The following is a 24,922-nucleotide window of genomic DNA, read 5'->3' as shown; positions in this document are numbered from 1 at the left end:
TCACTATATTTTCAAAAACTCTTAAGTTCTCAAGAATTCACAAATAAAACATTAAACACCTTTCCATTTCCTTAATTGTCATTATTAATTTTCTGACAATACCATATTCCAGAGATGACTGTTATTCTCCTACAAATATTGTCAAGTCTTCTCCTCAGCTTCCAACTATTAGCCAAAATAGATAGTTCTGAAGAATTGGGGACTCTTCACATTAAATAACTCATTAAAGCTCAATGGATTTACCTTAGAGCATTGAATCACAAAACTAAAAGAAAGCCAAACTCATAGGAGGAGTGTAAATTTTTTTTTTGCTTCCATTGAGTAGCCGATAAATATAAAACCTGCAAATCAGTTTTCTTTTATCTGTTATGTTTGGTCCCAAGAAGGGCTGCAGGTATTTAATGCAACCATTACTTGATTTTACTCTGTGTTATTGTTCCTCTGTCTTTTCCGTGTGATGGAAGTCTTCAGTTGATTAAGTTACAACCACATTTTATTATCATTTTGCATGATCTTTACCATAGTAATCACCACCCTAATAATATGTTCAAATTAAAATTAAGAAATGAATTTGATATATATTAACTACATTCAACTTTTTAATCGGCGGCGACCGTTCATTAGTAGAGGGCTAATCAATTGGACATTTGATCTTTCATTCAGCGAAGATAAGTGTTTCATATAATTTATATCTTCCATGAGTCCTGCAATGGGGTGCCGAATGTTGGCCATTAAAAGAGAAGCATAATACTAAGTGTTATAAAGATGAGGATGCTTAGGTGGATGAGTTGTTTTATCCTTAGAGATAGGATAAAAAATGAGCATATATGTGAAAAAATTGGAGTAGCTCTAGTGGAAGATAAGATTAGAGAGAGTCGCCTTAGATGATTTGGTAATATAAATGGCGGCCTTTCGATGACCTGGTTAGAAAAGTAGAGGTATTAGATTTGACTTATGTGTTAAGAAATGTAGAGGTAGACCTAAAAAGTCTTTGTTAGAAAATACTAGAAATGATCTTTCTTTATTAGATTTAAACGAGAATTTGACTTTTAATAAGATACAATGGAGAAAAATGATTCATGTAGCCGACCCCACGTAGTGGGACAAAGGCTTGATGTTGTCGTTGTTGTTGTATGTGTAATGGGAAAAAAAGTTTCACAAGTGAGAGGCTAACACATAATCCATGTGATTGAACAAACCAATGTTGCATGACAAGGATTTTTTGTAATTACAAGGATAAAATGCTCAAAGTTGCTGACAAACCAAGCTTAGCATTGCTGTCAAAACCAAATCAAGGATCAGAAGAAGACCACCATATTTATTGATTGCATATGATTCATGAAACAGTTCCATCATATAACCCATTTTCTATGTTTCTTCTTCCATAGAAGTATGATCAATCAAGACCTTCATGCACATGGCTAGTAGAAAGCATACGAAAGACACTTACCTTTAGAACATAAGCTCAGAACAGCAATCGGCAGAAGAAAGCTCCAAGAAGGCATCCATCAGCCCGGTGTTCTCCTCAAGCAACCATTTCTCCAGCATGAACATTGGTGGCTGCTGGCTCTGCGATTCCAGCTTATTAAGATCAGATGCCACCATTTTGAACTGTTTTTTCTCCTCAAAAACTGAGTCCAATGCTGTTTTATCCACTCCATTAACAGAGTCCTCCAGCAACAGCTGCGAGTTGATCTCAACATTGAAATTTAATTGGTTCATAATGAAGCTGTCGTAGTTGTTGATCATTTGATGTTGCAATTTTTCATCACTGAGGGTTTGACTTGGAGAGGATCTCATCCAACCTTCAAGGAGCCTGGATATATTTTCTGCACTTGAGGCATAAGTAGAGGAGTTATGAGCGAGGATATGAGAATTAGAAGTGCCTGAATTCCTTATTTCTTCGATGGGGTAGCCTCCATGAACTCTCTCTTGGATTGTAGAGCCTGCTGAATCAGATGATGTAATGTAGTTGCTCCTTGCAGCTTGAAACGTTTTTATCTTCTTCTTGAGGTGGGTGTTCCAGTAGTTCTTGATATCATTATCTGTTCTTTGTGGAAGGTATGAAGCTATTGCTGCCCACCTGAAGAAAAAATATACATGTATCAAGTTTTGATTCAGTATAAAACGTAATTGGCCATTAAGCCTATCAATTTGTGAATGTGGCATGAGAAAAGAGAAAGAACAATGCCTGTTTCCTAGCAAGGCCTGAAGCTGAATTATAATTTCTTCTTCATGAGAGTTAAAATTTCCACGCTTAATTCCAGGCCTAAGGTAATTAGTCCACCTCAATCTGCAGCTCTTGCTACATCTCATCAATCCTGCAAGCAAACAGTTATCCTTTTCCTCAGAGGCTTTGTTTGGATTGAAGAAAAATGAAGTACATGAAATGAAATAACCACAATTTGCGGCCTGATATGAATGTGCAACCTTTGATTTTAGCTTTCCAACCTTTTAATTTCTATTCGCACAAATTCCTTGTATCCAAGCACTCACAAAAAAAAAAAGAAAAAGAAAAGAAGATTTCAGCGAAGTATAAGGTGAAAGATAAGAAAGGCACCACTATTTGTAGGGACTAATCTCCAGTTCCCAGGTCCATGCTCCTGTACATAAGAGACAAGAATGATGTCTTCTTCTGGAGTCCAAGGACCTTTCTTGATGCCGGTTTTATCACAGCAAGGAGACCTTCCCATGGCTGGCTAGCTATCACAAACCTTCACCGTTCTTCCTTCCCTTCCCCTATTTACTTTCAGCTGTCATCTTCCTTTCTTTTTCTGTTGCTTACAGGTGTCTCATAAACATGTGAGTGTTTATATATAGGGAGACTTAGGGTAGTGAGTGAGCTCCTTTTCACCTTTCATCTACCTCTTTGATTCAATTGCTCAATTTCTTTTACAAAGTCAGCTCATGAGCTCTTCCTTCTCTTCTTTTTTTTCTTCTAGGTGTTCACATGAATCAGGCCCAACCTGCCAAAAAGTAATATCTGCATTATTGGATTGAGGTTCATTTCTTGGTTGTTAATCAAAATTAAAACTTCTCCATCCTGCAGCTCCGAAACCTGCAATCAATATTATCGGTCAACAAAGATTATACTGAAAATCTTGATTGATCGAGATTATATAAGTAGTCAGGTGGGTCAAGAGTTGGAGAGATTATTTTGTGCGGGCCGGATGAGAGAATCGTGCTTCGGTGCCGAGCGCGATACACTTTTTGGGTGACATGACACATTTTTTTTATTGGTCTCTGGACGACATCCAGACTCCGCACATAATAATTTTTCCAAGAGTTGGTCCAGATTTCATATAACAGTTGTTTGCATGAAAATTTTGAATAACTCTTCCCTCATGTTTTTCAGAATATGTTTCAAAAATATTATTTTTGAGAAAACAAAATAAAATTACTGATTGATGTAACAGCCTTTAAAAAATTGTGATAGTGAAAATAGAATAGATACCCACCGCTGCTTGTCCGGGTGGTGAAGACGCAAAGCCTAGGTCCCTCGTTCGAATCCCTTGGCAAGTAGTGAAAGCCTTAAGTGTTGGCTCATATGAATTGGTGTGGGTTGCATGCTAGGTCGACTGGAATTTTTACTGGCCTAAGGATAGTGCTTCCTCGTAAAAAAAAAAAAAAAAGATAATCCATAAAAACACAAAAAGAAAAGTTTGTTGCCAATTATACGGACTGTCTATCTGGACTCTGCTGCATAAGTCAAGGGTGCTATTAATGTGGCAATAAATAATATAGTTCTAGCTAGTTTAATGCACATCTTTTCTATTGTACATACTTTAAGTTCATCGTTGTCATAACTCATGAAAATTGCATCGTTGTAATGCATCGCTGCATCTTCTACAGACTTTAACACGTGTGACCTTGACGCGTGAGCTTGCACTGGATGCAATTAATTGGCTCTTTTGTACATCTATGGTGGATTGTGGGTGTTTAGATTCAGATACTGGTTAAATTTTGCTCTACATCGTATAAATAAATTCATTTAAGAGTTACGGGCATGTCAGTTATTTGTCCTTGGTCATGTTAATTTTCCTTTAATATCCTTCTGCCCCAAAAATCATTATTGTTCCTTTTGTTATTTTGTAATATATAGTTCATTGGCCTTAGAGGTAAAAGTAAGTACAGACAGTTCTTCTAGACTGAAAAAATTTAAGAGCCCTATGAAAAGAGGAAGAACCTAATAATTTTTTTTGGCATTATTATTGCATGTCAGAAAATTCACGATGATAGAGATTGAGATTTTGTTTGGGACGGCTTTTTGTATTAGAAAGTTGCTTTAAGAAGCAGTAAGAAAGCCGTCCCAAACAAAACCTGAATTTTTATGTCTTAACTTTTCACGAACATCAAACACATATAACGAAAAATAATACACTGTAGACCAAAATTTTTATGTGAAAAATCTGAAAAAAAAAAATCATAAGGCCCGGCCCATATGTAAGGATTCATTATGCATATATGTTACAAAAGTTTGTTCGTCACACCAGATCCATAAGGCGGTACATGCTAGCAACACGGGATATGCTGAGTGGATATGAAGATATGTTTTATACTCAGAAGAAGCAAAGTGCATGTACAAGTAATATAACCAGAATTTATATGAAATCAAATATCATAGGAAAAACTGAATTTTCATTTCATTATCATATATTCAAATAACAGTACATCATCAAAATAAAACCACAATAAGCAAAGAGATATAAAAGAAACAATTGCAGAAATGAAACTTCCTAATGAACTACTATAATATATAAAAATATCAAATATATCCTATTGCTCGTAGATCTGATCCTGTAGTAATCGTCCACACTAATGCTCCGACATGATCTGCCATGGAAAGAGATAACGAGTGAATTTGATAATTCAAATCTAGCAAATAACTTCTATCTATTAAAACATAAATGACAAAAGAATGAGCTACGCTGTATGACCAATCAAACCGATATGAATAACAATATATAATTAACGTATCAATATAACAATGCCACATGTCATAGTCTCTATGACGGGTTCTAGTATGATAATATTACAAATGTATGTATCAAATTGTTATTAAAGCAATCTTATTCTAATGTTTAAAATGCAATCACGCTAGGTGTTACCCCAATATGAGTTACCAGTCATCCACCATTTTCAACTAATGTCTATTTATATATATTTATATATATATCCATAGTTGATTTCATCAAACACCCTGCAATAAAAAGATAAACACCAACTCAAAAAAAATCAGTGATTTCCAATAAAGTCAGAGTGGGCTCCAAAAATTTGCGCCCCGAGATATTCCGCAGACACCCTAATGTCGGAGCTATGCTATTGACATCGAAAATGTGCTTGTAGCCAAATCCTGTAGATAACTTCAGATATAAACATTCCTGTTGATGACCGCTTTGTTGTTTTCATTTCTTTTGGTATGGCCTATTCTGTAACCTCATTTGTGTATAAATTAAGGCATATTGAATAATAAAATGATGGATGGTTTTATTAAATTTCTGAGTTCCTTCTCTGGAGTTCGTTCTGTATCTTGACATGAGTCAGGTGATGGTGTGTTTGGTTTCTCAGTTGGCTGAGGTGTTTCGTCAGTGCCTCCTCTTCCAGGAAGTTCTTTTATAAGTCCGCCAATCTCACCGTCCCTCCTTGCTGCGAATTTCTCTCTCTGGAGCTGAGTGTCAAGTGGTATCATAGAAGGCAAGATACAGCCTCAAAGAAATCTTCAAAGACCATTCCAAGAAATCTTGATCAAAGATTTGCAGCGAGAGATCGCCCAACTGCAACAACAACTCGCTAGGTGTGAACAAAGGGAATAGGTGACACATCAGAATGAGGAAGAAGACATCAATCCCTTCCACCAAGAAAGCTCTAGTGAAGATGAAACAGTAAGGCGAACATTCGAGCGGAATAATAGGAAGCTACCCCACGATTGTGGAATCAAGCCCAAACTCCCTGAGTTCGACGACCGAATGGATCTCGATGAATTCATTGGGTGGTTACAAACGGTTGAGCGAATTATTGAATTCAAAGAAATACTTGCTGACAGAATCGTCAAACTTGTGGCAATCAGACTCAAACGTGCAGCATCTCTATAGTGGGAAAACCTGAAGAGATCAAGAAGCCGAGAAGGACGAAGCAAGATCGTTACCATGCCAAAAATGAAAAGAGAACTACATCGAAAATATATTCCTGAGCAATAAAAACAAGACTTGTCCTTGAAATTAATGCAACTACAACAACAAATGACAATGGAAGAATATGTAGCCGAGTTTGAACATATCTCCTTAAAATGCGATATGGTTGAACCTAAAGAACATACTATAGCTCGCTTCTTGGGGGGTTTGCAACTTGCAATTGTCAATATCTTACAACTTCAACCATATTGGATCTTCCAAGATGTGGTAAATTTAGCTTTGAAAGTGGAAAAACAACAAAGACGATTCAAGAAAACCTCTGGAAAAATCTTGTCACTAGATTCTTTTGGCCGAAAAAAAAAAGAAACCAGACAAGTACGTGGTCGAACCTCGTAGACCGATCGACAATCATCTAGCCCATATACAGCCTCGCGCAACTCAGCCCCAAACAACCTTCCTGTCCCACAAATGTTTTAAATGTCAGGGGTTTGGGCATATAGCGTCCAATTGTCCAAATTGCCGAGTCGTAACCCTGACAGAAGAACTTGAACTGGAGGAAGCTGCTGCTGATGGAGTTGGTTGATGCCGAATTAACATACCTACAGGGCAATGAGGGAAATCTGCTAGTCCTTAGACAAACTTTGAACAAACACAAAGGAGAAACACCAAATTCGCATGCGACCAGTGACGAGAGTAAAAGCACTTTCAAGACAAAGGAAGGCTTATACGAATGGACGGTGATGCCATTTGGTGTGTCGACGCCCCCAACACCTTCATGAGACTCATGAACCAAATTTCAAAATTCAAATCATAACATGCATGCATTTTATTCTTCGTTCACGGTGTTAGATGTTTCCTCTTTTGTTTTGTATTTTTATTTTATTCTTTTGTAGTTATGAGCTATTAATAGATCGTTGATTGTTAGTGATCTCCTGACTATAATAAAGGAGATTTTGGAGAATGAATATAGTGGAAAATTTCAATGTGTATGATATTTAATTGCTTTTGATGAATATATTTATTTATAGAAGCTCTAGTAGATTATTTAAAAGATAAATTAGACAATTTTTTCAATTTAGATCTCAGGGCGCAATAAAGGAGGCCTGGATTGGTTCAGTCTAAGAGCAGTTCACGCTCTTACAGATCTCTCCCTCAATTGGAGAAGACAGAATCACAATTTTGTATTTCTATAAGTATGAAGGAGAATGTTGGAGATGTGATAATTAGATGATGTTAATCAAGCAATGATGGTTAGACAATGACAGTTGGGTAATTGTGATCAATCGTGGTCGGATGATGGTAGTTGAGGGATGCCAGTTAGACAATGGAGGTCAGGCGATAATGATCAGCAGTCAAATGACATTGGTTGAGTGATGACAGTAATACAATTGATGCCAGGCTATAGTGATCGAAGATCGGATGATGACAGTTAAACAATGAAAATCAGAAAATAATAGTTAGGTGGCAGTGGTTGAACAACTATATTCAAATGACGATGATGACTGACAATGATCATCAACGTCAAACAATAAGGAGAGCTCTAGAGTTCTTCATATTTCTAAGCTCTCATTCATCTCAAGTCTAGATTCCCTTCACGTGGAGAATTGTGGTCTATTTATAATATCTTTAGCATTGTCAGTTTGAAAAATTTAGTCAAAATGTCATAACATTTTATCAAATTAAATGTCTCATCCGGAATCCTTTAATTATGGAGCATTTATTTATCATTTAAGCATAATAAAATGTCCTTCAGTGACTTATAAATATATATATATACACATGCTAATTCCTTTTTTATCCCAAACTCCTATAATTTCTAGAGGAGATATATGATGAAGTACAAAATAATTTAGAAAAGGAAATAAAATCACTTATTTCTAACTGTCACATTTAAATGATTAGCTAGAGAAGATTCAGATTTAAAATTCATGTAGTGGTCAAGTCAAAAGTCCACGATGATAATTATTTTCCAGCATATCCAAGGATAGTTTTCCAACTAATGAGTTTATATTCAAAAACAATGCATTCCCACTTAAAATTGTGTTGCAACTAAGCTGACTGTGCCCAAACACTAAGATAGTCATGAAAGTCCAACAAGAAAACCTTCGTGTTCCATAAAAAAGGCTACCTTGCGGAATAAGCATCAAACAGTGTTCCAAAGGTAACTTCAACAAACTGGTGAGATATATGCAGTGATATATGGATTCATAACTGATAATGAACTTATTTTCATTTTAAGAGAAATATTGTAATGAAATTACCTGACGGCAACTTATAAAGTAGCGCTTCTACCAATCTACTAAAACAAGCCTCGTGCTGGCAGCACTGCCCTTCAAATCAAACATACTAATCAAGCACGAAACCTGTTAAAAACAATCCTTATCTGCCTGTAGCATAGAAGTGTAGCGTTACTTAAAGAGTGCCCATTTTCTTTCAATGTGAAGCAGTTTTTCTAGTTCATTTTTCCTCCAAAGATGTTAGCTTGATTGTACCATGTTGGTTGGAAATAAGTCACAAAAACAGAACTTCATATTTGGTATAAGGCAGCTAATGACTGCTTTTTATCCATTACCAGAAATCGTTGCATGAGCATGTTCCACCAACAAACCGATGAAATCTAACACGGTCCCTTACAATGATCTCTCTACCATATTCCTGGCTTATAATTTTCGTCACTTCATGGCAGTCGGAGCAAAATCTGAGGTTCTTCACAACTCGAATCATTGCAGGTGCTTTAGTCTTTATTAGCCCAAAAGCAATAGCCAACCTTTCACTGTGCTCACAAAGAGCATTTTCCTTTTCCTCTTCATCTACATCATGCAAAACAGATGAAGTCCATGGCAGATGACCAGAAAATCTAACTCGCTTGGATATGGCTTTCAATTCTGCCCTAATCTGCTTGATCTCTGGGTGGGACTCATCACTTACTATAAATTTATGCACAAAACCATCAATTTCAATGTAGCTGCATCCTGGAGTAACCTTGATACCTTTTTCCTTCATCTTTTTCCTCATATCACTCACCTTGTCCCAATGAGATCTAAGGGCATAAATATTTGATAAAAGCACATAATTCTCTGCATTTAGTGGCTCTAACTGTAGGAGATGCTCAGCTATAATTTCCTCCTTATCTTGACCTCCATTTTTCTTACATCCCACAAGAAGTGTCCTCCAAATTACAGCATTTGGTGGAAAAGGCATCCTTTTGACAAATGAGTATGCTTCTTCAAAAAGGCCAGCTCGGCAAAGTAGATCAACCATGCATCCATAATGTTCCATCAGTGGTTCAATGCCTAAATCATGCATGGATGACCAAAACCTCCTACCATCTCTTACGAGACCACTGTGGGCACAGGCTGAGAGAGCACCGAGGAAAGTCACATTATTAGGTTTTACCTGAAAAATGATGGATAACCCTTTTACTAAACATTATTAAAAAAAATAAATAAAGTTAACCAATGTATATACCATGCTAGGTGTCCTTCACTGTTGGTACAGGAGAGCAGATGAAATACTATTGTATTAATTTCATAAGTTTAACTGTTACAGGAGAATAGGAGATGTATTATATAGAATAGAAGAGAATGTAATGATGCTGTTCTGCAATCCGTTAGAGACAGTCTGGCGTGACAGAGGAAATGGAGGCGGCTGGAGCAGTGTGATCCGTTGGGGAAACGTGGCTGAGTCAGCCCTGATGGTTGAGTGCGCTATCATCACCCCCGCAAGTTGATCGTCCGGTGGTTGGACGGTCAAGTTGGTACGAAGTGTATGAAAGCAAGCCGGAGAGAGCGCCTTGGTAAGAATGTCTACTGGCTGATTGACAGAGTCGATATGATGTAGTGCGACGACATTGTTCTTGATGTGTTCACTGATAAAGTGATAATCAATTTCGATGTGCTTGGTGCGAGCATGGAAGACGGGGTTGTTCGCCAATGCTAATGCGGATGTGTTGTCGCAGTGAATTGCCGTCGGCTGAAGCTGTGGTTCATTGAATTCTGCTAGAAGGCGGCATAGTCAGATTACATCCAAGGTGGCTGAGGATAAGGCACGATATTCAGCTTCTGTGGAGGACTTTGAAACATTGATTTGTTTATTAACTTGCCAGGAAAGTATATTGGGCCCAAGGAAGGAGTAGAAGCCGGTTATAGACTTACGATCTGTTTTGTCAGCGACCCAGTCAGCATCCACAAAAGTTTGCAGTTTGAGGTCACCTTTGATGAATGGAATGCCGTAATGTTGTGTGCCTTTGATGTAGCGGAGCAACCGCTTGAGGGATTGATAGTGTTGATTGCTTGGGTTGTGCAAATGCTGGCAAATTTGATTTGCGGCGAAGGCAATGTCGGGTCTAGTAATGGTGAGGTATTGAAGAGCTCCAGCTAATCTCCGATATAGGGTGGGATTGTCGAAAGCTTGGTCAGGAGACTGACATTGAGACAGTTTTGTAGGCAGTGGAGTCAGCGCAGGTTTGCAAGAGAGGAAACCGGAGGACTGCAGTAATTCGCGAGCGTAGGGAGCCTGATGCAGAAACAGCCCATTGGCGGTTCGTTGGATTTGAATGGCAAAGAACGTATGTACCAAGCCAAGTTCTTTCAGGGCAAATGTAGATTTCAGCTTGTGTAAGAGGTGCTGAATAGTGTTTGAGTCATTTCCTGTAAGAAGCAGGTCATCTATATAGATTAATACATAAAGAAAAATGTTCTTATGAGCATAGAGCAGCAATGATGGATCGGATTTGCTGAAGACGAAGGCATACATGGGTCGGATGAGCCGGATCAATGAAGCCTGGTGGTTGCTTCATGTAGACATCTTTATGTAAATCTCCATGTAAGAAGGCATTGGATATGTCAAATTGTAGAACTAGCCATTGACGTTGGAGAGCAATGATGAGTAGAATACGGATGGTGGGCATCTTCGCGACGGGACTGAAAGTTTCATTGTAGTTGACGCCGTGCTCTTGAGCAAAGCCTTGTTCAACAAGGCGGGCTTTGTGGTGTGCGACAACACCATTTGGATGAAGCTTAGTTTTGTATGTCCAACGGCAACCGAGTATGGGGGTGTTTGGTGGAGCTGGTGTTAGCGACCAGGTATATTGGTTTTGCAGAGCATTGAACTCATTGTTCATGGCTGCTTTCTAATGGGGTAGGACAATGGCTTGTCGAAAAGTAGAGGGGGTGTGGGATGGATTGGTGATGGCAGAGAGATCTAAAATAGATTTTGATTTTAGGTGACCCGTCTTGTAACGGGTTAGCATAGGATGAGGCATGGGAGTGGGAGTGTAGGATTAGGGTATGGGTGATGGTGATGAGGAATGAGATCTATGGGTGAAGGTGGATGAGGAAGATGGGGAGATGGGACTGTTGGATGAGATGTGGAATTGGGATGGTGTGGATATGGAGGTGGATGGAATGGAAGTTGGAATGGGATTGGGGGGTGAACTGAGGGTAGAGGTTGGTATAAGCATGACTGGTGGTGAGGTTGGATCAATAGAGGATTTGGAGGGAGACAGAGGAGTGGTTTGAAAGGGTAGAACTTGTTCATGAAAGACAACGTGGCGAGATATGTGGATTTTATGGGTGGAAAGGTTGTAGCAATGGTAGCCTTTGTGAGATGATGAGTACCCGATGAATAAGCATTCCTGAGAACATACGTGGTTGAAGTTTGTTTGAGGTTAAGGGGCGTAGCCACGGGAAGCAGAGGCAACCGAACTTTTGAGGTGGTCATAGGAGGGTAGGTGGTCATGAAGGCGATGAAAGGGAATTTGATAGTTGCAGGCGCTGGTGGGAAGGCGATTAATTAGATAGTTTGAGGTAAGTAGAGCTTCGGCCCAAAAAAATTAGGTGGTAGGTAAGCAGCTTGAAGAAGTGTGCGGGTTGTCTTGATGAGGTGGCGATTTTTGCGTTCGGCGAGACCATTTTGCTCCGACGTGTATGGGCAGGTAAGTTGGTGTGTAATGCCCTGTTTTGCGAAGAAGCTGCAAAAGGAGTGGTTGGTGAATTCACCACCATTGTCGGAGCGAAATGTAATTATGTTTGTTTTAAATTTGTTTGTGACCATTTTATGAAACTAAGAATTTTGAGAATGTTTGATCTTTAAAGTTCATCAAGTATACCCAGCAGTATCTTGTGTAGGTGTCGATGAAGGTGACAAAATATCTGTAACCATTCATGGAAGAGGTAGGGGATGGCCCCCAAACATCGGAGTGAACAAGAGCGAATTTGGTAGTAATATTTGATTTACTTAAAACAAAAGGTAACTTATGGCTCTTGGCCATGGTACATGGTTTGCATAAAAGAGAGCTAGATAAAGTACTACCAAAGGGAATTACATTAGCTAAATATTGCATAGTGCGAATGTTGGGATGGCCCAAACAGTCGTGCCATAGATTTGGGGAGAGCTGTTTGGAGGTGAGAGCGATTTGGGAAGGCTGAGAGGTTGAAATTGTGTACAGGCCATCACGAGCTTGTCCACGAAGCAGAACTTGGCAGTCCGTTCGGTCTTGAATGAGAAAGCCATGCGCATGTAAGGAAACAGAGCAGTTGTTATCGGAGGTTAGCTTATGTATAAATAACAAATTGTGGGAAAGTGATGGAATATGAAGAATTTGTTGAAGGAGGAGCTTACGCTGAGTATTGGGAAGTGGCAATATACCTTGGCCTTGGTTTTGGATAGGGAGGGAGTTACCATTGGCGATGGAGACTGAATCGGTGCCGTAATAAGGTTGGGATTACTGAAGAGCTTGAGCATTTGCAATTAGATGAGATGTGGCGCCGGAGTCCAATACCCAATCGGTGGTGGTGTTGGCATTGGGTTGAGAGTAGAGAGCCTTGGTTGAATCGATGGCTGAGTATTGGAGATTGAAGCGATGCCAGCATGTGAGCGCAGTGTGACCAGTCTTTCCGCAGGTTTGGCAAATCAGATGGACGTTATTGCTGGTCTCCGGGGGTCGGTTGGGAATGGCCGAGTGTGAGTTCCCGCGTCCACGATAGTTTCCTCTTCCTCTGTAGTTTCCTCTGCCACGGTTATTAGAGTATAAAGCCGTGTGATCATAGGAGGGATGTGTCTCGTGCTGCAGTTGATTTTGAATGTTGATTTATTCGCTGCACAAGAGCAAATAGAGGACGTCGAGACTGATGGGAAGTTGCGAGGTGCGAATTGCAGTCTTGAAGGCATTATAAGCGGGAGGCAGTCCATTAAGGATGTACATGAGGATGTCCTCTGAGTCGATGTGTGATCCGGCAACGGCTATATTGTCCACCAAAGTCTTGATTTGAGCAAGATATTGATTCATAGTGTTATCCTTCATTTGAACATTATGCAGTTCACTCTTCAGCTGGATTACCCTCGACCTGTTGGTGGGTTGAAGCCTGTTGGATAGTGTCGCCTAGATTTCACAGGTGCTTGAGAGGTGAAGAATGTAAGGTAATACTGAGGAAGAAATTGTGGATAGCAATGCAGAGACGAGGTTCTGGTCAATGAGCCTCCAGAGCCGGCTGTCGGCGTGGTCTTCAGGCTTGTTGGGGTGAGTTAGACTTCCCGTCAAATATCCCTCAAATCCGTTGGCTGCAAACAGTTTGTATATTTGCAAGCTCCAAATAGCGTAGTTCTCATTGTTGAGCTGTAGATTGACGATGGATTTCAAGTTGGACATCAGAAACTTAAGAGGAGGAGGTATGACGAACTCAGTCATGGAGGCAGAGATTGAGGATATCGGCGGTATTGTCGTTGAGGAGACCGGAGGTGTGGTCGCTGATGAATCTTGTTCGGCCATTGGCGGTGAGGCTTACTGCTCTGATACCAAGAAGAAAGCCCTGCGAAAATGTTTAAGGAAGAAGAGATAGCAGAGCAGATGAAATACTATTGTATTAATTTCATAAGTTTAACTATTCCAGAAGATGTATTATATAGAATAGAAGAGAATGTAATGAAGCTGTTCTGCAATCCGTTAGAGACAGTCTGGTGTGACAGAGGAGATGGAGGCGGCTGGAGCAGTGTGATCCATTGGGGAAATGTGGCTGAGTCAGCCCGGATGGTTGAGTGCGCTATCAATTCTCATAGGGTTTGTCTCATGGGCTTTATTGATGGATTCAATCCTTATCCATCACAAACATTAACCACTGTCGAAGGCAATAATCCAAACCCAAATTACTCTCTCTTGATTCAATAAGATTTGCACAAAACCAGTGTCAAAGTAGGCACAATTTCTCCAAAACATTTTATTTTCATTACATATCTTGTACATCATAAGAAGCTTGTAATACCCTAGCTGACAATTCTGACAAACCATCTCAATGGCACCTCACAAGTAGGGCTATAAAAAAAGCTCATCATTCGCTAACATCTAGGTCTCGATAGAAGCTCGTGTCAGACTCAATGATCAAGTAAGCAAGCCGAACAAGAATAGATATTTTGAGCTCAAATTTTCAATGAGCAAAACACAAATAGAGGCTCTGGTTGATTGTGCTAAGCTCATTTTGACTCAAAGTAATTATTTAAAAATATGTAAATATATATCTAATTTTGTAATATACTTGTTATTTATAATGTTAGATATTAAATTATTGGTTGTTAAATTTTGAACTTAAATGGTCATTGTAATCATAGAATTTCAGCAATAAAAATTTTTAAATTTTAAAAATTTATTTTGATGCATTATGAGTTATTTATGAAAAAATATAATTTAGTATTTTTAACTAATTTGAGCAGAACATTAGTCGGACATGAACAAACACATTAAACATGAAGACGCTATTCACGAATAATTTCAAACACGAGCTAAAGTTGAATGAACAAATTTTTGAATAAGTCGAACATGAACAAACAATGAGCTCGCCCAAGCTCAAATTGTTTACAGCCAAACTCAAACAATTGAAAGAGGATCCCTGCCTTTTAACAAAAGGCATATAAGTAATCATTAAATATATGCAACATACTAAAATTATTTGAGGCAAATTAACTATACTTGGCTACCCATCGATGAGGATGATCTTAGTCTTGAAATCATAAAAGGTCTTGATGAAGAATACAAAGATATCAGCCATGCATGCATTAGTCCTATTACCATTGAGGATTTACATGAAAAGCATATCGATTTTGGGAAGGGGTTGTGAGGGAATTGCTTTTGCTGGATTGGTGCAAGCTATAATGTGAGAGGTTTGGTTTCTTTGTTGCCTCCCTACCTCGGCATATGGAAACTCTATTGAAAACAAGGGAATGACATAATCACATAATGCCCTAGCTTTACACATATGCTTTGGGCTCCATAAAATGCCTAAAGCAATACCACATTCTTTCCTTAAAGCCCATGTAGCAACAGCTCAAATATATCAAACAAACAACTCGCAAACCTTCTAAAATTATGAGTCTATTGAATTCCAGCAAATCTCATAGCATAACGACTAACCTTCAAAACAACTATCTTCATTCAACGTATCCCATTTTTGAAAACGTCCATATTTGTGACAACATAGGCATATCCATCACTCATATTGATTGAACAACCCTACCATCTCCATCCAATATTTTTCACTTAAATAACATTATACGTGTTCCTTCCATAAAAAATAATTTTATTTTTACTTCTCAATTACATTCCAATAAAAATATTTTATTTAATTCTTACGATACTCCTTTCTATGAAGGATCTTTGTAAATGTACTAAATTGATGTAAGACATGACTGAAGTTGGTGCTTATAAGTGGTTGCGATCATCGAAAGCTTGAGTTTTCCTTCTCCACAACAATGGTGTAAAGGCCGGTTCGGTCGGCTCAATTGAACCGGCAAGCTCTAATTAGAAACACCCACACAAGCAAGTCTTTTGTGAGAGGAACCGAACAGGGCTCGATCGAGCGGTCTCTGCATGCTCATGCCTCATGAACTGATCGACTCACTATTTTAAATGAATAAGTGCGTGAATGAGTGAAAAAGAACGGTTCCTCATGTAAGACATCTCCGTTTCACTCATTACTATAGAAAAGAATAACGAGAGAAGCTTTGTGCTGAGAGGAAGAAGGAAGAAGGTAGGTTTTCTAATTTTATTCATTTTCTGCACATTTCTTTTGTGATTTAATCTTATGAAATGATTAATTATCTTAGAGGAAGGCAGAAGAAGGAATTGGCAAAGAAAAAGAAAGAAATTTTGGGAGAGAAAAAAAATGAAATTTTGGGAGAGAAAAAAGAATGATTTTGTGTTGGAAAAATTCTCCTTTGTAAGTGATTTTAATCATATATTGTCCGTTCAAATTTTTTAAGAATAGAATTTATAAAATTTATTTTTATGAAAATAAATAGTGTATGATTTTAGAAAGGAAGAAATCAAAATTTGGTAGAAATTTGACTCGACAAGAAGGACAAATTCCTTGAGGTAAAAGATGTAAGCTAGAAACTTAACATTTATTATTATTTCTTTAAGCTTTGAGAACCCCTTCAAAGTTATTTAGTAATGTTAATGTCAATTAATATAAATTAGAAGAGAAAAGGATTGGATTAATCTAATGTGCGAAGGCGAAGTGCTGAAGTCAATAAAGGATTTCTCAAGAGATTTGAGGTAAGAATTCATTAAAAAAATGTTTATGTAAAATTAAAGAAAGTTAAATATAGTAATAATTTATGTGATTGTATGTGAATTTAGGTTGTAATAAGGAAGATTATTTCAAAGGTCAAAGATTTAAAATGAATTGAAGCCCGAAGTATAAAGGTTGTTCGAAGGATAAAGGTGGGTAATTATAGCATAATTATTTTATGGCAATTTTAAATTCTTTTCTTTATGTAATTACAATTCCTTGTAATTATTGCAATTACTCCATGTTATACGAATTAATTGAAACAATAAAAAAATAAATGTAAGTTATAAATATAAGGAATTATCATTATATGGATAATAAATTTAAATGTTAAATATGTAACAACCTTGAGAATTATTATATGACTAAGATTATAACATAATGTATATACGATTAATGATTAGAAAAAAAGCATATAATTCATTATATATTTTTATATAACTGTTATGTTATAAGAGTAATTATCCACTGAGTTTATCATATAAACTCAACCTGTTAAACTAAACTTTCAAGTTAGCCTCTTGACATTTAGAAATGAATGAAAGAGGAGAGAAGAATGTCTATAGAAGACGACCTACAATGCCAGCAAGTAATATATGGTTTATGTAAATGTTAAGCATGTGAAAGATTTTATTAGTTTGATGAAAATTGTATTAGTAGCTCTTCAGTTTTTTATTTAGAATGTATATGATAAATTGTTTTAAATTTAAAGAAATGTTACAAATGTCCGACTGTTCGTTCCCGCCTCGTTAATTCGAGCATCCGAGCCAGGTCGTGACAAAAGGCTTCAGTTGATCAATGGCATCATCAACTTGGTCATCCTAGTCTTCCTTGCCACTTTCCTGCTATGAAAACTATGATGCTCCTTCATTCTCTTCCTCACCATTGGCCCACACTTTATTCCAAGCCAAGGCCTCCTCTTCTCTCCAATCAAATTGCATAAAAAATCACTCCATGAATCATATGAATGACAAAATCATAGTCTGGTTGGTCCAACAATCATACACAATCACTCACGAATAGCTAAATTTTCATGCATTTCCTAGTATTGTCCACCTCCTCTAGCCCTAAAATACCCTCATAATCCTATACCACTCAAAACAATCATCACATGCAAACATGTGCAAAAAACCACATCTACAAACCTCTCAACAAATTAAGCCTAACAACCTTTCTTGCTTCTCTCACTATATATCTACTACGTTAGTTTTGCAAGCCATAAAACATCATGAATGGCTTGCAACCATGTCCAAAGAGGTCAATGCACTCGCAATGCCATATGAACTCTTGTTTCTCCCCATCTTTTAAAACTTAGTTGGCTGCAAATGGGTTTTTCACATCAAGAATAATCCAAAAGGATGTTCCATAGACCACCACAAAGCTCTTCTCGTGGCTATAGGGTTTCACCAGTATCATGACATTGATTATAACGAAATGTTCGGCACCGCTATCAAAACTCTAATTGTTGATTCTTAGTCTATCTTTTTCCAAAAGATAGAAACTAAAACAATTGGATATCAAGAATACCTTCCTCCACTATCAACTAGCAGAGGATGTTTACATGAGCCATCACCATGGCTTTCACAATCAAAATAAGCATAAAAAGTGCTCTATGGTGACAAATAAGGCCCACGAGCATGATAACAAAAGCTTTGACAATTCTCTTATATGCTAGGGCTGTCAACTCCAAATCGAACACATCACTCTTTATCTACTCACAATGACATATAATAATGCATCTTCTAGTGTATGTCAATGATCTAATTCTCAAATGTAGTGAGATAATCTTCTTTATTAGCTCACAAATCAGCTGCAATAACTTCAATCAAAGAACTTGGTGAGCATTCCTATTTTCTTGGCATTGAAATAATTCCCTCAACATGGTCTTCTGTCAGAACACAAGCACATATATGATCTCTTGGAAAGAACAAACATGGTGAACGCTGAAGATGTAACAACACCTACGTCTCCGAGTCACATGCCAACAAATATTGATGGAATATCCTTAACTGATGATGCAGAATATTGCTCCATCATTTGTGGCCTTCAATACTAGTTTTTCATTAGACAATCTGTTTCATTAGTCATCAACAAGCTATTCTGTGGGCTCCGAAAATTCGGCCCCGGCCTCCCCGCCACATTGATTGATTGCACTTTTTTCTTTGGCGAGGGAGTTTTAACAGAATGAGTTCTGGGCTAAATTTTGAAAGGCATATGGGTTTGTAGATAAGACACTACCTAGAGATTTCGCCCTCATTTTGTGAGGACTTTATTATGATCTGAGTTCTGATTTCCTATAGGTGCAAGCCCCTATAGTTAATTACCCCTCTCAATCATGAGAGAGAACTTTCGATTAAGGCTAGTCGTCAATTAGATACGTAGAAATATACGTGTTATCTGTCATATAGTAGCAGCATGTGTTTGAGATATGGAAGTTTGGAAAAAGTTTAATATTTAAAATAGAAATTGCACCATCTAACACTTAAAGCGGATGGTGGGGGAATGGATGATAGACCCGATCAAGATCCCATGGTTCCGTCGTCCCGGGCCATCGTGGTCCCTGGTCTACTTAGTCAGAGGAGGTAGTCGACCCAACCTGACAAAAGGATCCTTGTCGGCAGCCATGTGTTGCTTCGTTCAAGGAGACCTTGAAAACTTGGGATGAATGTTTGCCTAAGGGGACAAATTTAAATCCACCTACAGAGGGCTTTGTGCCCTATCGATTATATCCTATTTATTCATATCTTTGGGAACGCAGATATCTTTTAAAAACCTTATTTATAATTTTAAATATACTTATAGAATATTATTATTATCTTTCTAGATAGTATAATATTCTATTTGTTATATTGGATTTTAGAAATGATGAATTGTATAAACTTATTCTTTCTTTTGGGTGTTCTAAAGAATATTATGTTCGTATTTTAAGATGATATAATATTATCTTTTTTACACCTCAATAAAAGAATAGATAAACTTTTCAAAAATCTTATTTCTATTTTTAAACACGTTATCTAGAATTTCATGTTCATCTTTCGAGAAGATATGTTTCTTTGAAATGTGTTTGATCATGAAATATTATTTTTCAAAACCCTATTTTGATATTGAATCCATTGTAGAATATTGTGTCAGTCTCTCGAGACTGTACTTTATTCTCAATGCAGTATTTAATTACAAAATAGGAGAAATCAAAATCTGCGTGATGATATATTTTTTTTCCACCATTTATTACTTGTGTTCAAACACAAGGTGGTTTGACCAAGTATTTCCTTATTTCGGTTGGGTTACATCAAGGATCAGCCTTAAGCCCATATCTTTTTTCTTTAGCCATGGATGTTCTCACTAGACATTTGCAAAAGGATGTACCTTGGTGTATGCTTTTTGCTGATGATATTCTTCTTGTTGATAAAACTAGATAGGGAGTTGAAGGTAAACTTGAAATATGGAGGTCAACCTTAGAGTCTAAAGGTTTTTTGCTTGAGTAGATCTAAAACGGAATATATGGAGTGTAATTTTAGTAGTAATAGACCTAGTGAGGGGATTGTGACTTTAGGCGATCAAGTCATTAATAAGAGTACACGTTTTAGATATCTTGGATCTATTGTTCAGAGTGATGGTGAAATAGATGGGGATATTATCAACAGAATTCAAGTTGGATGGTTGAAATGACTTTTCTTTATTAGATTTAAACGAGAATTTGACTTTTAATAGGACACAATGGAGAAAAAGGATTCATGCAGCCGACCCCACGTAGTGGGATAAAGGATTGATGTTGTTGTTGTTGTTGTTGTTAGATTACATCAGCGATTAGCCTTAAGCCCATATCTTTTTGATTTAGTCATGGATGTTCTAAGAAGAAATTTGTAAGAGGTTGTACCTTAGAGTCTACTTTTTGTTGAAGATATTCTTCTTATTGATAAGACTAGAGATGGAGTTAAAGGTAAACTTGAATTATAAAGGTCAACCTTAGAGTCTAAAGGTTTTCATTTGAGTGGATCTAAAATTGAATATATGAAGTGTAATTTTAGTAGCAATAGATCTAGTGGAGAGTTTGTGACTTTGGGCACTCAAGTCATTAATAATAGTACACGTTTAGACATCTTGGGTCTATTGTTCATAATGATGGTGAAATAGATGAGGATATTATTAGCAGAATTCAAGTTGGATGGTTGAAGTGGAGGAATGCATTAGGCTTGTTGTGTGATAGAAAAGTTCCCCTCAAACTCAAGGAAAGATTTTATAAGATGGTGGTTAGACAAGCAATGTTTTATGGTGCTGAATATTGGCCATTAAAAGAGAAGCATAATGTTAAATTAACTGTTGCAGAGATGAGGATGCTCAGGTGTATGAGTGGCTTTACTCTTAGAGACAGGATGTCAAATGAGCATATACGTGAAAAGGTTAGAGTAGCTCTAGTGGAATATAAGAATAGAGAGAGTTGCCTTAGATGTTTTGGTCACATAAACAACAGCCTTCAATTAACCCGGTTAGGAAAGTAGATATATTAGATTTGGCTTATATTAAGAAAGGTAGAGGTAGACCTAAAAAGACTTGGTTAGAAAATATTAGAAATGACATTTCATTTTTAGATTTAAATGAGAATTTGACTATTAACTGGACACAATGGAGAAAAAGGATTCTTGATGTTGTTGTTTTGTTGTTGTTGTTGCTCGATCATCCACCGAGGAAGAGTATTGTGCCATGGCCTCTATCATTGTTGAAATCACATGGTTACAATCATTGCTTCATGAACTCGGCAATTGACTGGCTACATTACCAACAATCTATTGCTACAATGTTGGAACTACCGACTATTGTGCAAATCCAATCTTCCATTCCCAAATGAAACACATTGCCATTGACTTTCATTTTTTTCATGTTAAAGTACAAAATTATGACATCCGATTATCTCATGTTTCGAATGATGATCAACTTGCCAGCACACAAAAAACCCACTTTTTTGTGACCATCCTAAAAGATTATATGTCAAGATTGGCATCCTTCCTAAGGACATTATCTTGAGAGGGGATGTTAGAGGAAATCTGTAGTCAACTTTCCTCTTATTGTACATTACATATTTATCTGTCAAATGTTCTACACGTGGTAGAAAATAATGATAGTTGCTAATTCACCTTCCTGGTTTTGGTTGTTCTATAATTATAAATACTATAGTAGCTCTACATCAAAGTAATAGAAGAGATTCCCACTCTCTTCAAAACCTCCAAGTCTTTAAAAATAAGTATTCAGAAAATATTCCAGAGAAATAGTAGAAGAAATCCCAACTTCTTGACTTATCAAAGACAATACAGTTGAATTAACAGCATACTAGATTCATCAATCAGAGCTCAAGAAAAAAAATGATACAAAATAACAATTCAAGATCTAACCGCTCACACATAAAACTTAATACAAGATGTGCAAGGAAGTACCTTTGAATCTAACATCCTTGAGAAAAGCTTCAAAGCTTCATCAACAAGCCCATGAGTTGCAAAGCCAACAATCATTGTGCTCCAAGCCATGGTATCCCTGATTCCCATCTCATCAAACACTTTCTTTGCTTTTTCAATCAAACCACATTTGGCATACATATCAATCAGTGAAGTACTCAATACCAAATCAGTTCTAATCCCCTTCCTATCAACAAATGAATGTAACCATCTCCCCAAATCCAATGCCCCAGCCTTTGCACAAGCTGAGATGACACTCACCATCGTGACCTCATCAGGAGAGATACCCACTTCCTGCATTTCCCTAAACAATCCCAAAGCTTCATTTACCATCCCAATCCTTGCATACCCGCTAATCATAGCACTCCATGCTATCAAATTCTTATCAGAAATATCATCAAAAACAAACCGTGCAGAAGCAAGTTCCTCGCACTTTGCATAAGAATTCAGCAACCCAGTCTGAACAAAGGGACTAAAATCAAGGCCATATTTATATGCATGGGAATGAACTTGTCGTCCTTCGCACAAGGCCGAGATGTTCGAGCAGGCCTTCAGGACAAAAGCAAGGGTGAAACTGTTAGGCTTGGCAAAGCCAGAGCATAGCATCTTCTTGTACAATGCAATGGGCTCCCTGGATTGGTTTTGAATCTGAGTGCATCCCCTTATCATGGAGTTCCAAGAGAAGACATTTGGTTGGGGAATATCATCGAACAGTCGGTGGGCATAGTGAATATCACCATTTGGCGAAAGGGCACAGAAACTAATGATTTTGCAGAGTACAAAAGTACAAGGCTGAGGCGAAAGGGTAGGGTTCCTGAGTACACGCCCGTGGATTTGGCGGAGGGCTTTCATATTCGGGCATTTTTGGATAAGAGAAGCTATGTGATACTCAAATGCGTAGTTGTTGGTAAGAAAAGCATTGGATTTCATATATTTGGAGTTAATTCAGTTGTATATGCCAATAAGTTGTAAGGAATAGCTTGTGGCACTTGTCGCAGTGGAGCGTAGTAGCAGGAGAAGAGCAGAGGAAGGAAGGCAACGGTCGAGGGCTTTGACTGTTAAACCAAAGGACAATGCGCTAGTTACGTAGTCAAAGAAAATCGCTGTTTCTTGCTCGTGGCTCGTTCCCATCTTAGAGTACTAACGATTAAATTACAATTATGATTGAAATTGTTTGCGAGTGTTATTTTTTTAAAGCAGGGGGCTAAATTTTTAATTTTAAAGATGTAATATTCTCCTTTAAGTATGGGGGCAATTTATTGGGTTAGGTGATCAGAGGCGAAAAATAAGTTCGGACAATCAATAAAAATTTGCCGCGTCACCTGCGCTTTTGACTTGCGCTTTAGTTGCGATTTACCTGTGCTTTACCTGAGCTTTTGACTGCTTTTTGACTTACGCTTTAGTTGCGTTTTGCCTGTGCTTTACTTGCGCTTTATCTGCGCTTAATTTAAAATATTATTTTATTAATATCCGGACCTATCTATGCGTCCGGTCACCTGATCCAATAATTTGCCAAGTATGGGCCATAAAAAATATTTTGGGCTTTAGCATTAATTTGAAATGTAGGGTTCTAAAATTTAAAGTGTTTTTCACAAGTAAAAGCAAATTCAAAATAATTTTTTAATACAATTCGAACTCCCTAATAACTATTTTTTTGTGCATTATAAATTCACTCAAATTATATGTGAATTCCGAATACACCAAGTACCACAATACTTTGTTTTGTCTATAAAAAAAGGAAGGTGATTAACAGTCTGTGTAGATAAAAAAATATTAAAAGTATTTAAAATAAACTCATCCTCAAAATCACTTCTAGATATCCAAATAATCACTCATTTTAACTAATTAGGGGCATATTTCAATATATTACAATAATTGATGTATAAATACACACATTTCATAATTTATCAAAATACTTTAACGATTGGCAACAGAAAACTCGAATAGCAAAAATTCATATTTTTTGTAAATAACCAAATTATTATAGATCATGCAGAACACTATTTTAAGAATTTAATTAAATTACACCAATATTTATCAGAGTTCAAATTATTTTTTATTTAATAAAAATTATATAAATTCCAAAGCTCCATGTATAAAATTTCTAGAAAGTATTAGAAGTGTTTAAAATATCAATTTCTATAATATATAAAAAGATATGCGGTGAAAGTTTTATTGAAGAAATATTATCCCCATTTTTTTTGTAATAGAAACAGAAACTTAATCGAAAATATAGATATAAACTTAATCGAAAATATAGCCAGCCAACCAGAGAGAGAGAAAGAATTATAGAGAGAGAAAGCTAGGTCTGGATGACTCTGATTTATTTTCTACTTTCAGCCTAGCTAGTTCTTACTAGGGGTGTCAATATTTGACACGACACGAAAACCCGACCAGGAAAATCTGGGTTGGACCCAACCCGATTTCAAAATGGGTCGGGTTCGGGTTCCCGGATTCGACCCGTTTGAAAAACTGGTCGGGTCCGGGTTCGGATTTCCAACCCGTTTATCTACCAGGGTCGGGTTAGGGTCGGCCCGTTTAAAACAGAGTCAGTTCCGAATTCGACCTGAACCTGACCCGTGACCCAAAATTGACACCCCTAATTCTTAATATTCTATTCGAGGTGAGTTGCTTTTTTTCTAAGTTTTCAAAATTATGATTTTTTTTTTATTTTCTTGATTAAATAAATTATTTCTTAGTGAGAAGACGAGAATAACTTTATGACTGCTAAATGTTCACCATGTAATTTTGTGTATGTCATAAAGGTAATCATTCTAGACATTTA

General features: G+C 37.2%; 2 protein-coding genes across 3 annotated transcripts; both read right to left on the bottom strand.

The window, feature by feature from the left end:
• Positions 1–1,298: 1,298 nt before the first annotated feature.
• On the bottom strand, positions 1,299–3,426 carry LOC110098229 (transcription factor MYB60). Of its 2 annotated transcripts, none has more exons than XM_020824982.2 (3): positions 2,561–3,426; positions 2,192–2,321; positions 1,299–2,083 (listed from the first exon to the last, which is right to left on the bottom strand). In XM_020824982.2, the coding sequence occupies exons 1-3, from the start codon at positions 2,691–2,693 to the stop codon at positions 1,453–1,455; spliced, it is 894 nt and encodes a 297-aa protein (XP_020680641.1). In that variant the 5' UTR covers positions 2,694–3,426; the 3' UTR covers positions 1,299–1,452. The 2 variants fall into 2 exon arrangements, with proteins under 2 accessions (XP_020680641.1, XP_028549713.1); XM_028693880.1 differs by lacking the exon at positions 2,561–3,426 and adding an exon at positions 2,431–2,481.
• Positions 3,427–4,623: 1,197 nt separating this feature from the next.
• LOC110098228 (pentatricopeptide repeat-containing protein At5g48910) lies at positions 4,624–23,295 on the bottom strand. The gene is made up of 3 exons (XM_020824980.2): positions 22,120–23,295; positions 8,393–9,527; positions 4,624–4,833 (listed from the first exon to the last, which is right to left on the bottom strand). Exons 1-2 carry the CDS (start codon positions 23,065–23,067, stop codon positions 8,700–8,702), a joined length of 1,776 nt encoding a protein of 591 aa, XP_020680639.1. The 5' UTR covers positions 23,068–23,295; the 3' UTR covers positions 4,624–4,833; positions 8,393–8,699.
• Between the last annotated feature and the right edge of the window lie 1,627 nt (positions 23,296–24,922).

Source organism: Dendrobium catenatum, unplaced genomic scaffold, assembly GCF_001605985.2.
Source record: "Dendrobium catenatum unplaced genomic scaffold, ASM160598v2 fragScaff_scaffold_377, whole genome shotgun sequence".
Lineage (NCBI taxonomy): Eukaryota > Viridiplantae > Streptophyta > Magnoliopsida > Asparagales > Orchidaceae > Dendrobium > Dendrobium catenatum.
The sequence above is the reverse complement of the archived record's forward strand: the minus strand, read 5'-3'. Positions and strand labels throughout refer to the sequence as shown.

Bases quoted from the DNA above. Each gene is read 5' to 3' on its own strand.
- LOC110098229 (XM_020824982.2), bottom strand. From the start codon at position 2,693: ATGGGAAGGTCTCCTTGCTGTGATAAAACCGGCATCAAGAAAGGTCCT. The intron at 2,322-2,560 runs GTGCCTTTCTTA...GTTTGCTTGCAG, and splicing joins ATTAGTCCCTACAAATAGTG to GATTGATGAGATGTAGCAAG. The intron at 2,084-2,191 runs GCATTGTTCTTT...TTTTTTCTTCAG, and splicing joins CAGGCCTTGCTAGGAAACAG to GTGGGCAGCAATAGCTTCAT.
- LOC110098228 (XM_020824980.2), bottom strand. From the start codon at position 23,067: ATGAAATCCAATGCTTTTCTTACCAACAACTACGCATTTGAGTATCAC. The intron at 9,528-22,119 runs GTACTTCCTTGC...ATCATTTTTCAG, and splicing joins CAAGGATGTTAGATTCAAAG to GTAAAACCTAATAATGTGAC.